An 18799-nucleotide genomic window follows, 5' to 3' on the forward strand; every position below is an offset into this window, starting at 1 on the left:
TGGCACTGTCCCCAACAGAAGTGGAGACATTTTAACACAGTCTTACCTTGGTTCTAGGCCACGAGACTGAAATGCGAGTCTTCATTTTACCCTTGCAATTTAATCTTTTGCTTATTTTTCACCCTAATACATGCGTTCACTCTCCTTTAAACACATATCCCTAAGGTTCTTGCTTATACATTTCAGCTAAGCCACCTTTCAACTAAAGGTTATATGATTGTACGATTTGTCCAAAGTCTAGGACACAGTTATTACTGGTGATTCTGGGCCTTGCGCTTGTTCAAGACCTTGGCACAGCGTTTCCTCACATATAACCTTCATAGAAGCTTGTAGATGCATGCCGAGGGAGACATCCTACATCCTGGCATAATAGTAGAGATACACTGTGTTCTTTTGAAAAGAACAAGTCATAACAAACCCTATATGAAGAGGCCTGTGAGCTGAAGCAGTCTAGGCAGCAGGAACCATGACTTTGGTTGCTGCCCTGCTCCTACTCCCCAAGTATACTAGTTAAAATGCAGGTTCACCCTGTTCTCTATTCCTTACTGCAAGTCAGTACCAAGGGTTGTGTGTATTTAGTGTCTTGGGTTGGAATAGAATGGGTTGGAGTATGTGGAGGCTGCTGTTGATTGGTGGAAGGGAAAGGCCACAGTCTGGGCCATATGGTGGGCTGCCAGTCCCTTGCCCAAGGAAGCTAACCGTCACCCAAGATACCTTAGGAAAATGAGCCTCATGATGAACATTTACCCGTATGGTGCCTTTCTCGTAGTATAATGCTTTGAACTGATGCCTCACAATATCCTCCTGAAGAAAGAAAGTAGCAGATAGTGTTAAAACGTTATTGGTTAATCATGGGGAGACTGAAGCATGGCTAGGTTTATAGGGCCTGAACAGAGTTATACAATGCCTTAGTGTCTGGCCTGGGAATGAAGCCTGAGTTTGCCACTTGCTGTCAGGACTGCCGACGGTATTGTGTTCAGCATTGTACAGCAGTGAAAGGGGCTTACTCTTAACAATGCAAGAGCTGCTTTAGGAGACAGACACAATGAACTTTGGTACAGTATAGTCTAGAGGCCAAAATGAGTAGTTTTCAATAAATTGACTATGAGATCCAAAGCTTCATTAAGTTTTAAAATGAAAAACAAGTGAAAACTCCATATAGTTTTTAGAAACTGACTTAAGAAACAGGAACATTATTCCCCCATTTGAAATAGCGTATTCTTAAAAGTCTTATTTTATTCTCTCAAAATCTGGCACTATTCCTGTGTAACCATAGGATTTATTTATTTCAAATAAATATTCAAAGATTCTGTGATTTATACCAAAGATTCTGCCTTTTAATAATTGTCAATCTAACCTTTATGCTTTTTATGTTCCCAAATACCTTATTTCCATAGTCTATGGTTTTTGGAGGGAGGCTTTTAAGTTCAGATTTAGTTTGAATCTTCCAGAACAGTTGGAAACACAGAGCCCACAATTCAAGAAAGATTTGGGGGAGCAGGGAGATGTCATTGTCAGTTACCTTTAACACCCACATTACTGGAGCCATGGGGTGGAAAAGACATCACTGGACAGAATATAGATAAGGGAAATAAGAGATTGGAGCAGAATGTCATTGCTAAATTGCCTTTTATGTCAGAAGTAACTTCGATGACCTAGAATAAAATGACAGGTGATGTAGATATTGATGGCTGCCAATTTTTTACACTCTGGTTTTTTAAAAAATATGAAGATGACATTCTGGAACTTTTGGGCAAAATGTTGAGTAGTATTTGTATATGAATAGTTTAAACAGGGTAATATAGTAATCAGTCACTTGCAATTTCATTTTGTGCTTAAAATTAATGATAGTTTGTGCTAGGATGTTTGGGCCAGTCTCCCTCCAGGAGTTGGTCCAGGGGGATTCTGCAGGAGAGCTGAGCAAGAGTGGGGATGACCAGAGCAGGAATAGAGTCTCCCCTGCCTCAACAAAGATCTAAGCAACCTAGTAAGGGAAACCACTGTGTGACTTGTAGTGTTTTTGTCTGCCATAGCTGAACCTGGCAGGGCTTTCCAAAGTAAGTAGCTGCTACCAGTGGTCCTCTTTAAGGGAATGCATATGTCATACATACATGCATGCAGACACAACATACAGTTAACTCTTATCAGGTCTTTTTCATGGATAAGAAAATGTTCGTAAAAAGTCGGTATCAGCCAGGCCTCATACAAGTCCAGGATGCAACATGTTTGTATCTAGAATGCTGTTGATAGTCATAGTCATCAATCTTGTAGGAGAAGGCATAATGGAACTTGAGTAAGGCCAAAGAGGAGCAGCTAAGATGTGGTGGGAGGGGTTGCAATATGAAGGCAGACAAATAATTAGGACTCCTTGGGTTTGAAAAGACTGCAAGGGAGTATGACTAGAGTTTAATAAAATTTGTGAATAATATCGATTTCATGGTCACTGAGTTGTTTGCCGGAAGTAGTCAGAACCTCTCAAAAGCCGAGGAAAAGTGAATCTAAGACAAAAAGAAGCTCTATTGTAGCAATAAAAGAGCTTATGTCCATCAAAACCACTCTTTTGGGAACTGGGCTAACTTCTGGCATTGAAGCGAAATGAGATAGTTAAGGTTTCTCTTATTTTAACACTATTTTCTTGAACTATTGGAGGCACCCAGAGAGAGAAGAGATGAGCTTTTTACTAGTCTTTACATTTTCTTTTTTCTTTTCTTAGGTAAAACTTTAATGTCATTTATTGTCAGTTATTTATTGAGGGTACATTCTATGCCATGTTCTCTGCTCAGCACAGGGGATGCTGGGATGAAGATGCACAGATGTGGTTCTCACAGTCTGACGATGAATAAGAAACTGTTATAGTCTGTGTGATGAATTCATAAATGTGCTGTGAGGGCTTGACACGAATTGCTAACGTGCTCTTAGGATCAGAGCAGGGGCCCTGAGAAAGGGGTGCTCAAGCTGAGCCCTGAAAGCTGATGAGTTCACTAAGCTGGGGGAGGAGGGAAGCACATGTTGAGTGCCTTGAGGTAGGAGAGGGTCAGCGTGACCGGAGATGGAGGGTGGGCGGCGAGGGGGAGAGTGATGAGAGACGGGCTGGAGGGGTGGGTTGGTGGAGCAGATAGATCATGGTGAGTTGTAGACCATGATAAGGATTTGGACCTAAGAGTAGTGGGAAGTCACCGAAGGGGATTAGGCAGATATAAGATCTCAGTTTCATAAACAATCACAGTGGCTGTCACACGGAAAATAGGCCAAGAATAGTGGGAGAATATGTTGTTCAGGTGAAGGTGGCCTGGGCTAGAGAGAATTGGACAGATTCTAGAGTTACTTCAGAGGTTGTATGGACCGGACTTGTTGACTAAGTAGGTATGAAAAGTGAAGGAGTGAAATAAGCCTGATTTATGAGAGTATGACAGCCAATTAGGACTCAGATTTTATCTGAGTAAGAAGAATTAGCACAGGCTTTTTATAGGTCTCTTCTCGGATTCTCTCCAGATGACCCAGAAGTCAGTAGTTCTGCCTGCCGCCCTGCCTCCCTCTCTCTTTCCCTCTAGAATCATTCGCCGCCTAAATCCTTCAGCCTCCATGAGCTGAATAAATGAGTGTCAAATAAGTAGAAAGATCAAAAACTGCACGAATGATTTCCATTCTTCCTCAAATCCTAGTCTTTAACTCTTGTGGAGAAAACAGGTTTGTGCGGCGCACAATCTCATAGTTCATAGTACCCTGAGGTCAGTTGACCTGAAACAGTATTTAACAAAGGTGACGATGGCAGTGCTATATACAGAGATTTCGACTTACTGATTTTTAAAAGCTTTTTTTTATTATTATTTTTAAATAATATCAGAATTTGTAAGACAAGTACAAGGAATTTTCACATAGATCACTTATTCAGCTTTACCAGTCACTAATATTTTACTGTGTTTGCTTTATCACACTCCCACCATATAGAGATGGAGATGGTAATGGAGAGATTTAGAATTTTTCTTAATCAGTTAGTTGCACATGTCAAGATCCTTTACCTCTAAATATTTAAGTGTGTGTGTGTGTGTGTGTGTGTGTGTGTGTTTTCCCAGAACAAAGATTTTCTTTATACAGCCATAGTGCAGTGATTAAATTTAGGAAATCTAACCTTATTTAATACTGCTGTCTAATATACAATCTCTATTCAGCTCTCACCTATTGTCCCAATAATGTCGTTTGTGGCATTCTTTTCCAGCCTGATCCAGGATCCAATCCAGGAAGCATTGTACCTTGTTATCCTGTCTCTTGAACCAGGAACAGTTCTTCAGCCTTTATTTGACTTTCGAGACATTGACATTTGAGAAGAGAACAGGCCAGTTGTCTTGCAGAATGTTGCCCACAGTGGTTTTGTAGATTTCCTTATGTGTAGATCCAAGTTGTGCATTTTGGGCAGGAAAACTGCATGGTGATGCGCCCCTCACAGTGCACCTGTCACAGCCGAATGGGGCCATGAAGTTCGTATCTGTGTCATTCTTGGGAATATTAACTTTGATCACTTGGTTAAGGCGGCATCCTCCAGTTTGTTCACTCTGAAGTTACATTTCCTCCTAATAAGTAATAGGTTATTTAATCACTTTGTAATAATTATTTAAAGTGTCGCTAAGCTTTGTGTCCATGGTCTTATTTAAAAGAGCCCCATTTCTCCCTCTCTCGGCAGTGTTTTAGAGCACTCTGCTGCAAGGGACCACCACCTGCACGACCAGAATATGACCTGGTTTGCATAGGCCTCACGGGCTCCGGCAAGACCAGTCTGTTGTCAAAGCTCTGCAGCGAAAGCCCCGACAACATTGTGTCGACCACAGGTGGGTAACTCACAGGGTCCTGTACCCTGATCTTTCTCACCCTCAAGAGGGTCTTTTTCCTTTTGCTATTTGTGCAATTCTCACCCCTCCATCCCCTCCATTTGTGGTTAAGTGCTTCCATTAGTCTATTTCATCCAGAGATGGTACAGGGACCATTGGTCAGGTTATTCCCTGAAATGGCCAAGAAAAGTCAGTCTAGGTCTCAAACAGGGGAGATTTTGTTCCCAAAAGGACCCTTGGGAATGTCTGGAGGTATTTTGGTTGTCACAGCTGGGGAAGGCTATTATTGACTTCTGCTGGGCAGAGAGCAGGGATGCTGCTAAACATCCCACAAGGCACAAGACAGGCACCAACCACTAAGAATTATCTGGCCCAAAGAGTCTTCGGTGCTACTAGAGCTTTTGACACTTTGCAAGTGCTTCCTCTTTCTCTTTTGACCATGAGGCAGGAAAGAAGAGTATAGAGAATTTAATGGAAGAACAGCTGTAGGAGATGAAGAACAGGGCTGTCATAGGAGGAGCTGACGAGGGGTGAGATATTGTCTGGGAAAGTTGGAATGATTGTTCATTCAGCCATCTTTTTTTGAGCACCTACTACGTCTTGGGTCCGGTGTTAAGAACTGAGAATAAACAACAAGCAGTATTCCAGGAGACTCAGTCTACTGGCCACATAGACATTAAGTTCATGTCCAGAAATATACAAAGGAGGAAGAGTGAACAGTTTCTTGGAGTGGGGGAAGAGAAGGGTGCAGAATGAAATTTTCTGTTTTGGATCTTGATAAATAAGCCTATACACTCCAATATTCATGGCAGCACAATTTACAATAGCCAAGATGTGGAAGCAACCTAAATGCCCAATAACAGATGATTGGATAAAGAAATTATGGTTCATATATGCAATAGAATATTACTCAGCCATTAAAAAAATGAAATCCTACCATTTGCAACGACAGGGATGGACCTAGAGATTATTACGCTGAGTGAAATAAGTCAGACAGAGAAAGATAGATACCATATTATTTCACTTATATGTGGTATCTAAGGAACAAAAAGAATAATCAAAAACAGATTCACAAATATAGTGGACAATTTGGTGACGGACAGAGGGCGAGGGAAGTTGGGAAGCTAGGAGAATGGGGTGAAGGGTTAAAGTACAAATTAGTAGTTGATAGTTGGGCATAAGAGCATGGAAGAGGGAATGAAGTTAGCATTAATATGATGGCTAAGTGGAGGGAGGGCCAGGGAAGGGAGGGAGCAATCGGGGGGGATTGTTTTATGAATATTATAGATGTCTAACCAATGTACTGTATACTTGAAACTAATTTAAATAAATAAATTTATTTTTTTAAAAAATAGGCCTGGCAGACATGCAAGAATAAGAGTTAGGATGGAAAAAGAAAGAGGATGTTGGGACAGAGGGAAAGCTTGTATGAAGGCTGAGGGTCCTCGAATAGATTGGCACTAACTGGGAAGCATAGTTCTATTTGGCTGCAAAGCATGGTTAGTAGAATACCAGGAGTCCAATCACCAGAAATAGGCAGTGACTGAATCTTGGCAATCCTTTTACACCACGCTCAGGAGTTTGAGCTTTTCCCATATATAGTACAGAGATGTCAGAGTATTTTATGCAAGGAAACTATGATAAAATATCCATTTGAGAAGGATCACACTAGCTATGATGTGGAGGCTGAATTGTGGGACGCACTATTAGCCATTAATGAAGGCAGTGATGCGAGGGAGAAGGGGACGGGAGGAGGGAGTAGACAGGATACTTATTTGAGGGCTAGAATTAACAGTGCTTCTTAGCCAGTTGGGTTTGGAGGGTGAGAGAGAGAGAAAGAAGCCAAGGATGACTCAAGTCCCGGCTTAGGTGATGGGTGGGTGATGCGGTTATTAACTAGGATTTCCTAATAAATAGGGAAAATATTGATGACCAAGAACCTTACATCAGTTTGGGTCAGGTTTTACCACCAAATAAGTTAAGAAAAAAGTACAGTTTTTGAGAGCTTTTTTGATTTTATAATTGTAAAGAAGAAACTATGGACCTGTAAAGAAACAGAGACATAGCTTGATTCAAAGGTGAGGAAAATAGTGAAGGATTTGTGATGACTGGTGAGACCACACAGAGGATGAGCAGAGCTCAAGCATAGCTCTTTACATGACACCATTCCCAATTACTACCTTCCTCTGTCCCCAGACAGAGAACTGAGCATTCCCCTATACCTTGTCTCTATTTCTACAATTTAGTACCTGCAGCACTGCTGTTGACATGTGTCTAGCCATCCTGGGGTGTAACTCCTAAGGGCAGATTAGAGCATATTATTTGGCTTTGTGCATCTGGAGCATGGTGCAAGATACAGGCATAGTTAAAGATGTTTGTTGAGTAAATAAGCAGACAACAGTAAATTAAATCAATGTTTTTACATAAAGTATTTATACTTTTGTGAGCCTCATTCTTTTAACGTATTCTATCTTTAAATCACCTGAGGCTCAAAGGTAGTGCGACATGGCTGTTGTCGGGCAGCTAGTGACAGAAGTCAGATGCCAGTTCATGTCTTCAGATGAAGTTTAGTGGTGCCCGAGGCTTAAGGATTTCTGGTGAGAGTATATATTTGCTGTTTGTTTGTAAATTCATTTGTATCTTTTGAGAAATGTGTTAGGTAATTATACAAACTTTAGTAGCTTAATAATTGTTTTAAAGCAAAATAACTTCCCCCAATACATGTAAGAGTAATACAAAGTGACTTCTTAACTTACCAGAGGTATAAACAAAAAGCTTTATTGTTAGAAGCACAATTTGGGATTAAACTGTAAAAAAAATCTATAAGCATAGAAAGCATAGGGTACATTCAGAGAACTAGTAGGTGGGCTTGCTGGATTTGGGCCCAGGATGCAGAGATGTAGATGTGTGGCTAGAGACTGGAGGAGCTGTTGAAAGAGACTTGTAACATGGAGAGGCGATCCATGGGGATAGAGAGTTAGAAGCAAATGTGATTGATCCTAGAAGAGTGATAGTCATATTGGGTAATAGAGGGGAAAGGAAGAGAAAATAATTGAATATGACTTAAGTTTCTAACCTGGTAATTGAGCGAAATATAAAAAAGTAGAGAAAATATGACAGACAGTTTTAAGATAAAAGATAATGAGTTTAGTTTTAGACATGGTAATTTCGAGGGCATTCAACAATGATCAAAATGCCAAACAACAAGCTAGTTAGAGATCTAGATTTGAAAGATAACTGAATTGTGAATTTGGATGAGATGGTTGAGGGATGATAAGTAGAGAGAGGGAAGAAGAGTGCTAATCACCGATGTATTTCATTCTTTCTACATTTATTAAATACCTGTTATGTGGTTGAAACTGATTTAGGCAGTATGGATGTATCAGTGAACAAAACACAAATATCCTTGTCCTTTGGAGCTTACACATTCTAACATCTCCATTAGAAAAAGAGTCTGAGCCAGGCACTTCTATATATTATATAAGGCAAATGTGAACCAGAGATCAAAAGAACCGAAGTTCATTGATGACCAAAGATAAAACAGTTTCAATAGAGTGTTAGAATAGAAAGTAACCAGAGGCATGATGGGGTGGTGAGCAAGCAGAGGGAATGGGGAATATAGACTGTCCTTTTCATTCCTCTGCCCCTTGGCTAAGATTGCACATAGATTACTCTTTCAAGAAGGTAGACAGAAACAGAAAGCAGTGTTAACGGAACTTGTTTTCATAAGGATGGGTGCCATGTCTGCATGCGAGTCAACAGAGGTGTAAGGTGATGGTCAGGGGAGGAGGAAATACTGAAGATGCTCAAGCGAGTGCAAGAATGAATGAGGTCTTCTGATTCGGTGTCTGGTCAAGAGAGAATAACCAGAACTAATATACCCTCCCACCTAGGCAAAGCACATGAAACCATTTTCAAGAAAGTGAATATCAAGCAATAGGGGTTAGTGATTCTTGTGAGATAAGAAACAAATGAGATGAGCCAAACAGCTTACTGCCCCAAGAGAGTTCTCAGGCTGCGGCGCAGTTCTAGTGGAGAATGAGGCAGGGTTCGGTGGACTCCCTGCTGAGAGTGGAGAGACCATGAAAGCTGGAGTTCATAGGACAGACAGTACAGGAGAGGAGAAAGTTGTCCAGAGAGAACCCTAGATATCTGCAGAGGGTCTCCTTTGAGTATCCAGCATGCACATGAGGGAGCTACTCAAAGCTAGTGAGAAACTCCATCTTAAGGTGCTAGAGGGAAAAAGTGCCTAGTGTTCACACAGGGTTGAGAATTCTGCCTGTGTCCACTAGCTGGACTGGATAAGTAATATTTCACAAGGTAGTAGGTAGAGTGCTCAGGAAAGTCTTGCCTCAGGAATTGGCCCTAAGCTGATCACTGCTCTGGACCCACCTAATAAATCATATTACGATTAACGTCTCAGTTTCATAGTAACTTTAATGCTTCCTAGAACAAAGCTATATAAGGTTTACAGAAAACAAAATTTTGCAGCACTTAACAAGGTAAAATTCGCAATGTCCGACATTGAATCAAAAATTAGCAGGCATGCAAAGAGGCAGGAAAACATGATTCATAATGAGCATAATCAATCAGTTGGAATTGACACAGATATTAGAATTAGCAAAGAATGATCTTAAAACTGTTGTTATGCCTGAATTCTATCTGTTCATAAAGTTAAGTAGAGCTGTGGAAAGTATTAAAGAAAAAAATATCAATTTTCTGGTAGAGAGTACAATATCTGAAATGAAATATGTGTCAGATAGGATTAGTGGCAGATTGGACAGTGAAGAAGAAATATTAATAACCTTGAAGGCGCATTAACGGCTATCCAAAGTCAAGACAGAAAGAGGAGAAAATGTAAAGAACATCAGTGAGCTGTGGGACAACTTTAATTCATCTATCATAAGGGTAGCTAGAGCCTGTGAAGGCGAAAGGTAGAGAAAAGGACAGAAAAAATTGAAGAAATAATGGTCGGAACATTTTTAAACTTGAAGAAAACTATAAACTTGGATACAAGACCTCACTGAACCCCAGATACAAGAAATATATTCTCAGACCACAGCGGAATTGAATGAAAAAGATCTCTAGAAGGATCCCCAAATCTTAGGAAACTAAATTACTTCTAAGTAAGCTATGGATCAAAAACGAAATCAAAACAGAAATTAAAAAGCATTTTGCACTGGATGAAAATAGAACATATCGGAATTTGTGGGATTCATTTAAAACAGGACTTTGGGGAAAATTTATAGCACTAAACACCTATGTTAGAAAAGAAGGACCTCACATCAGTGATCCTCGCTTCCTTCCACCTTAAGGAACTAAAAGGAAGAATGGATTAAACCTAAAGGAAGGAGAAGGAAAGAAATAATAAAGATCAAAGTGGAAATCAGTAAAATAGGAAAACAGTAGAGAAAATCATTGGAACCAAAAGTTGGTTCTTTGAGATGATCAATAAAATTAATAAAATTGTAGCTAAATTGATCAGAAAGAAAGACTCTAATAACATCAGGAATGGAAAGAAGTTACATTAATATAGATTCTATAAATATAACAAGGATAATCGAATATATTGAACAACTTTATGCCAATAAATTTGAGAAATGGACAAATTCCTTGAAAGACAAACCCATTCATTCTGTAATGATAAAGGCAGGGCAGACCTGAGCTTGAGAGGTATGAAGTGAGGATATAGGAAAGGAGGAGTTGATGCTTGCTAGCTGAGTTGGTGTATTCATAGTAGGTATTGACGGAGGGGGCATGAGGTTGGAGAAATAAATTAGTGATGACAGAGCAGGGTGGAGGATAGGCAACCGCAGAGACCCGGGCAGGCTGATTTTAGTTATCAGTGGGCCCGCGAGAACCAGTCAGTCCTAGAGTTCCACATAGGCACTACTGGCATGTTCGAATTTATTTCCAGGTTCTTTTTGTTGTATGTATGTATGTAACTGAAGAAGAGCAAAGGAGGTGGAGGGAAATCACTAAATTAAATAACCAAGCCCAATGACAAGATAAGGTAACTAGAAGAAATGAAGATGTTGGAAAGCTACTCACTCATGTGAACATTCAGTGTAGAAGGTGAGAGAACAGTTAAAGACGGTCTAAAGAGCATAATTTTTTAAAAAATCAAGGAATTTAACTATATAAAATTTTAGAATTGCTGGAAAGCTAAAATTAGCAAGATAAATACTGTGGAGAAATATTGATATCAAGTATTGCAGATAAGATATGGTTTTCCCATTTCGAGAATTCAGTCACCTTTACAAATAGTATCTAGAATCCAACTGATAAGCTAAGTCTACAAAGAGATAATTCTTAAAGAGAATTAATAGTGAACAAATAAAGGGGAAAGTTTTGACTTCATCAGAAGCTCAATTTTACTAAAGGATAAACCAGAAAGTGTTAATTCGAAACCTAAATTTACCAAAATTTGTTTTTTTATGATGAAATTGTGGTGACACGCATTACTGGTGGCATTGTGGTAGGTGCTGCCCCTTTTCTTAGAGAGCAATTATTCATATAAATCAAAAGTTACTAGAACATTCACATATCTTGACCTAGTAATTGGGCCACTGAGAATTTATTTTAAACATGTAATTTCTAAAAAATTATATACACAAATGATTTCTTGAAATGTTTTTATAACTAAAACTTTGAAGTAATTTAAATGTCCTGTAGCAAGGGAGTTCATTAATTAAATTGTGGCACTCACTCAGTTGAAAATATTTTCAAATCTATAATCTTCTCAATCTTTAATAGAGAAAAATGAAATTTAAACTTTTAAAAATTAGAGCACGCAACACTAGTTTTGCATTGAAAACTATAAAAACATAAAAATAATAATTATGCTTTGTTATTATGGCTGAATTATGTGTGACATTTTATTCTTTAAAATTATTTCTCTAAAATGTATTGATGATAGCAAACCATTTAGCAATGAAATATTTGTTGGAAGAGTTTAGAACAGTTGAAAAGAGAACATATCCCAAGAAAGGTATGCCCATCCAACTTCAGCAAGAATGTCTGTCTTTTCTTCAGAAGGAAAGGGAATCTAAACTTTACTGGATTGTTAACGTCAGCCATCTTTTACCTTTGACATAATTTTAAAAAGATAATTAAATTGTCAAACTCGAAGAGCCAAGAAATCCTCCAGAGAGCAAGACCTGCTGATTGAGAAATTAAAATTGGGTAGCTTGCACCTTGCTCTAGAAACAAAAGTGAACTCTTTCCAGAGTGAATTCCTTGACTGTATATGCACAAGGAATTTGTTGATAAAAGGGGTTGTTAACTTGTAGATTACACAAATATTCCCTGTTTTTCATTTTAACCCAGAGGGATGGAGTCTAAGGTCTTTGGATAATATATAGATATAACATGGAGAACAACCTAGAGAAAACTGAGCACTTGGAATTGAAAGTGGTTGAAAATATCTTTTATAGGTTTATATTAGTGCACTTGAAAAATTGTTAAGTAGCATGGCCTTCAGTTAAAATAGAAAAAAAGATTGATAGTTTGAAAAATATAGAAAAATCTCATGAAAATTTGAGTTATTTTAAAAATGGTGTTAGCTGCATATGTATTAAGTCAAAAAGAGAAGTTAGAAAGCCAAATTTTAGTATCTGCTAAAAAGAATTGTGTTTTATAAATGTTAGTAGATTAGATTTCATTTTATGATGTTGAAATCATATTTAGAAAATTTTTACCAGATCATTGTCCAAACATCACAAAACTACAGTGGCATAAATCATGCTCTTGGTCCAGGTCAAGGCAACCAGAGGTGTAGGATTTTTACCTTCAGCAGCTCTTGGAGTGACTGACCCAGAGATCACAAAAGCACACACCAAGTATCTGTGTCCATTTGTGCAGACATTTGTATGTTAGGGGGATCATGAGGAGGTTGGTCTGTAGGTCCAACTAAAATAATCATGTGTTCCACACAAAAAATAAAAATAGACTAGCCCTCCCTCCCAAAACTAATTTTGTTACAATTCCAGAAATGCTTATCCTGCATCAAAAACTTAGCTACATCTCCTTGTATCACAGGTTTTTGTCGTATTTAAAGACTAAAAGACAAAACCTGAAAGTCTATGCAAACAATTATTTCCCCAAAGAGTTACTAAGTCATATACTTATTAAAATGTGTAGGGCTAAATCTTAGGGGAGGGTTCAGTCTTACTAATACAGCTGAGATAGGCCAGGAAAAAATGACTGCGTAACGTAGGCTTCAGCCGTCAAATTGTTTGTGTGGAGTCTGGGGAGACCTACCCATGAGGCCAAATAGAGGCCATTGATAATCAACTTAGTTAATTTCTCTTTCTTGTTTAATATAAATAATGGAATCCTAATGTTAGAGAATACTTTAAGGAGCAAATCTAGTGCACTGATTTTGCAGATGAGGGATTCAAGTCCAAGAAAAAAAAGGGGCGATGAGACTAAGATCTGTGGCCAGGACTTCTGGGACAGTGGTCTTGTCACATCAGCACACTGACTCCCTGTGGAGCACATCAGAGGACACTTATGTTGTAAAGAAGCAACAGTGAGTATGCTGACATGGCTGAGTCAGTTGGACGTTTTCCCTCCCCAAGTCTTGGTTTTATTAACAATATCTAGTAAAAAGTACTTTCTAAACTCATGCTATTATTTTTCTATTAATAAGAAGTCCATGTAGTGTAGACCTGAGAACACTTATTTTGATTCCTTGTGTTAGATTATAAATAGGAGAGAAAATAAATTAGTGTATTTATTAGATATGTGTATTTTTCCAATTAACTTCACCATATTTATCCTTATATGCCTAGAAGTGGCATACAGAATACACTATACACTGTTTCTCCATTATTGGGCAGTCTAGCTGGAGGACAGACATAAAACAAATAAACCATTATGTAATTACAACTGTGAAAATCACGTGGAGGTACTGAGTGCTGGAAGAACATGGATCCACTGCCCTACCAAAAAAAAATCATAACTTGTTTTGGGAACTGAAGAACACCAGTGGAGGAAAAGAGAGTACAAAATAAGCCTGGAGAAGGAGAGAAGAACTCGATCGGGTAGGGCCTTGTTAGGTTCTTTGAACTCTATCCCGAATAGTGAAAAGCTATCAGAATTTTTTTAACTAACAGAGTGATATAAACAGATGTGTATTTTAAGAAGATCACTTCTGCTAATCTGTGGAGATGGTTGAGGAGGCCAATAACAGATGCAAAGTGTTCAGTTATCCAGATGGTGATGTTGGTGGCTTGACTGCCGTTGTGCAGTGAGGATGGAGAGAAATGGACATGTGTGAGAACTATTTAGCAGATGAAATTGACAGGATTTGGCGATTGGGTTTGGGAAAGAGGGAAAGCAAGTGCTAAGGAAGACTACAAATATTTAGTCTATAGAAAACCTCCATATATGTTTGTTTTTGATTGCTACTATAGCAACTCTTATTTTTACCACTGCTTTTATAATATATCAGAGCTTAAGACCACACATGATCTTGACTGGAAAGCATCCAGTAGTCATTTGGTGACCATAAGTGTCCTGGATTTTTAGTTTTATTTATTAAAAAAAAAAAAAACCTTTATAGCACTGAGCATCATCTATTCTCATTTACCGATGAGGAAACTGAGGCACAGAGGAATTAAGTAACTTGTTCAAAGTCAGTTAATAACGATAGAGCCAGAATTTGAACTCAGGCATTATTTCTGTAGACCCCATGCTATCAGGTGGTTTTTATTTCTCCTAGCAGCCCTTTAAGAAAGGTATTTTGATGGTTTGATCTTTGTATTCCTAGTAAATGTTAACTTCCCTTCTTGACCTCATTTAACCCAAAGTAAAGAAATAAAATGTAGTTGATCTGATTGTCACCCTTCTTGATTGCCCTTATGGTGAACTGAAAGTATGTCTTTAAATTTTAATTCATTTTAATCCTTGTAAATATTTAGCATGACTGAAATAGAAAAATATTATTTCTTTTCCATGAACAGTACTTTTTTTTTTTTTAAATTTTCTGGACTGATTATTTAGGCTTAATCCTCTGAACATTAATTACCACAACTTTATTGTAAAAATAATATGAAGACAGCAAAATGGAAGACTGTATATACCTTTGCAGTATAAATCTAGCCACACATGTTCTATTTGGAGAGAAAACATTTATGAGTACTCTGCAGAAACATTTATATGCCTATAAATAACATTGCTAGGTTACTTTGCTTAGCGTGGACATTTGAGGACATTTTTGTAGTCAATTTATTATGAAATCTGTGTGGGGATTAAAGATGGTAACAGTGATATAATCTGCCTGTTGGAATAGTACATTTCAAAAGTCATATTTTGCATATGGGTGCAGCAATTTCTGGAAGAGTATTACTTCCTTTTGGGTGCCTGCATATTGTCAGCTTTTAAGAATCAAAGCAGATGAAACATTGCTGGTATGCTTCATAACTTTCTTTTTCAGAGTTGGGGCCTGTGCCATTTCTCTGGAAAATCCTTACTTGAGTTGTTCTGAACATAACCACTAATAGACTGTTCAGCATTTACATAGGGCTTTTCGTCTTCAGGATTTCGCAATCATTGGCTTTTAATCCATATAACACCCCTGTGAGGTAGGTAGATACATTCAGGCATCCAAGTCTCCTGCAGGCAGATTTCAGCGCCAGCAGGAGTATTGTGATTGGCACCGACTTTCCTTAATTTCCCAGAGGCCAGACACCTGGAGAGGCTTTCCTGCAGGCCCAGGTACATGCCAGTGTTGCAGCCCCGTGCGGCAGCTGCCTCATTCCTGCACGCACCAGTAACTAGTGATGCGCCCACTGTATCAGTCTGCAGTAAACCCACACAGGAAGGGTATGTTTTGGAAGATTCTTAGAGAGCCTAATGAATATTTACATTCTGTACAGCAAATTTCAGCTGTTCACACTTCCATCACTCCAACAAAGGTACTTTTCATTCAGTGGTAACACTGACAGCTCCAACTAAGTACTTAGATTAAAGAATAGCACCCAGGATTTATATCTTATGAGTCTGTGATCAGGCTTGCAGAAGATATGCACACCCAATGATTAAATCATCAGTAGTAAAGTATCGATTGAAATATTAATGCCAGCAATCATATATTGCATGCGTATTCTTACAGGCATGTGATAAGCAATGCATACATTATCTCATCCTTATAACAACTGAATTAGATACTGTTATTCCCAGTCTACAGACGGTGAAAGTCTGGGTTAGTAGGTTGCCTATAGTAACAGAGCTTATTTAAACATATTCTGTCTGCTTCAAAGTCGCTTTTTAACCATTATGTGGTACTCACTACCTTAAGTAGAAGATAATATATCAGATCTTAAAGTGCTAGGAGAATATACAACAAAGGAATGGTAATAATAGGGTAGAACATTAAAAGGCACATATTGATTTTTGTTTTTCATAAAGTAAAGCACAACCTTTCGAGGCACTTATCATAACTTGCTTCAAATGAAAAGTATTTCTGTGTCTTCTCTCTTATTCTATTGATAATTTCTTGAAAAAGGGACTGTGTCAATTTATCTTCTGACTGTATATATTAAATAATGCTTAAAATCTTGATTGGGTGCTTAAAATTACTGAATAAATTAACTTTCAAAAATTAGGGCTTTTAATTTAAAAAGTACTTGTATATAGTGAAATATTTAAATTAGACAAAAGAATTCCTATGTAAGACCTCTAGATATTCAATTTTCTCAATAATTTTTACAAGTTACACTTTATCGTGGATCATTTCAGACATATTTAGTGTATATATTTGTTTACATGTGTGCATGTATATTTTTGTATATGTATATACACACTCGCATATGTTAGAACTGAATTGCTTGACTTAAATGATGATGGTTAAGCCCCAAATACATAGTTAATTATAAAAGTATACTCTGGTCATGTATTTTCTAACAGAAATAATTTATTACATGCATTATAAAATAATTGCCTGCTCAGAAATGGATAATTATGATTGTACTTTTAAGAAAAATGTATGCATGACATTAACCATGTCCTTAAAACACTAACAAATACTGTGTACATCTAATATAAAATGGTTATAATTTAGATACCTTAATCTCTAGGATTGCTGAGTTATATGTGAAAGAAAAATTATTTTTAGGAATTAGGTGCAAAGCTCTCAGTAGATTTAATATTGTCTTTGAAGTTTCTCTATACTTCCAAGTGTCTTTCCTACAATTGACAAAATTTATAGTGATGTTATATTTTAATTAAAGAATAAGGCAATAATTTGAATAAAGGAGTTATATTTTACTGTAATACATAACTGTTTTTAAAAAATGGTGGAAGATAATATCAGATTATCTTTTTATCTTGGTAATTATATGTTTTCATTGAGACATGAAAAGTAACTCAATCTGCCTATAAAGAAGGATTTGAGCATCTTTTGCATTTTTAAAAGTTGTTACTAATTTTTTTTTTATGTTTTTGTTTTTTAATTTTAGGTTTTAGTATAAAAGCAGTGCCATTCCAGAATGCCATCTTGAATGTAAAAGAACTTGGAGGTATAACATTTTAAATCATTTCTATGTCTAGCTTTAACTTTTACTAATTTGGTATTAATATGTTACATTTAATTAAAATATAATGATTTATTTTTCTAGTAGGGGGTTCATTTTTACCTTTGCTCTTGATAATACATTTCCTAGAAATAGTCCTTCTCTTTATGTGTTGTGGAAGAGTTCCAACTAATATAAACTTTGTTTTCTTTTGCATGATTTAAAGACCTATACTACTAGTGCCATTTCATACACAATACTCTTTGGTTTTACTTGTTCAAAAGTTTATTTTTGAATGAAAAATATCAAGAGAATTTAACATGATCATAGGAAAATAAGCTATACATTATGCAGGGCAAAGAACTGTATTTTAGAGTAGTTTTTATTTATACTGCAGATTTTATTGTATCAAATCTTTTTAGAATGTATTTTTTCTGATGATAAATCTTTGCCAATGGGTTCTTTGCTGGTCACGCACATTTATTGGATAGGCTGTACCCCCAAACTATACATCACTCAGTCTTTCATTACACTCTCTGGAATTTTTTTGGTTGTGTTTTATGTCAGAGTCTTAACCCATGTAAAGAGGCTAACAAAGAAATCAGTCAATTCATTGAACCTACTAAATTCTCTAATGGCTCAGGAAAATGATAAGTGCTCTGGAGTTCAGTATAATATCGGTGAGTTTAATGACTTAGAAGAAAGTTTTCTTCTATCTTTAATCACTTTGTGATAATGACCTTACCCTGTGTTTTTTTAAAAGCTCACACCAACTGTGACCTATTTTTAACTTGATGAAATTGAAACTCAAACTTTGCCATTTCAATAGTGTTTGATGGCTTTTTATTTTTATGTCATAATATATTAGCTGATCTTTTCAGGTGTTTATTTTAGAGAGCTATATCTAGGACAACTTTACTTCTGTCAGTCTGTTTTATAGCTACCTTCGACTTTTATTACATTGTTATTTAAAATCAACTATGGTTGATAAATGCTGATTTTCCTTTAAGATACTTGGTTTTATCATTTTGGCTACAAAAGCCATAAAACATGGATGTTCTTGTAATAGAATAATTTTTTCTTGTAAAAATTTTAAAAGACTGTGTTCCTTTAGGTCAAATTTTTTAATATTACCTTGTGATTTCTGGCAGCTCTTGCTTCCTTGTGACCATGGTATTATAGTCAGAGAACATATTATTAAAGTCCATAGGATCAAAATGTATAGATGAGAATTCTGTTAATTTTAAACATGGTTGATACTTAGTATTTTATTACTAGGCTAGAAACAGAAATTTCATTGAACACTCTCCATTGTGAGAAACTTGATTAATTGAGAAGTTATTATAGATCTTTAGTTGGGTGATATAAATAGTGACTATATCTGGACAATTAAAACAAGTAAACATTTTAAGAAATTTTTCTAGCTTTGACTTTGTGCCTTTGAAATTCAGTACAGCA

At 37.0% G+C, this 18799-nt stretch overlaps 1 protein-coding gene across 10 annotated transcripts in view; it reads left to right on the plus strand.

Moving 5' to 3' along the window:
* Nucleotides 1-18799, plus strand: part of ARL15 (ADP ribosylation factor like GTPase 15) — a 366598-nt gene that overhangs the window by 128821 nt on the left and 218978 nt on the right. For 9 of the 10 annotated variants that reach the window (XM_036225308.1, XM_036225306.1, XM_036225307.1 and 6 more), the window contains 2 exons: nucleotides 4679-4823; nucleotides 17288-17347. In XM_036225308.1, the coding sequence (XP_036081201.1) occupies nucleotides 4679-4823; nucleotides 17288-17347 (205 nt within the window). The remainder of the gene's footprint in view (nucleotides 1-4678; nucleotides 4824-17287; nucleotides 17348-18799) is intronic. The other variant, XM_036225305.1, reaches the window with a different exon arrangement.

The sequence above is a fragment of the Rousettus aegyptiacus genome, unplaced genomic scaffold (assembly GCF_014176215.1).
Source record: "Rousettus aegyptiacus isolate mRouAeg1 unplaced genomic scaffold, mRouAeg1.p scaffold_m13_p_8, whole genome shotgun sequence".
Taxonomy (NCBI): domain Eukaryota; kingdom Metazoa; phylum Chordata; class Mammalia; order Chiroptera; family Pteropodidae; genus Rousettus; species Rousettus aegyptiacus.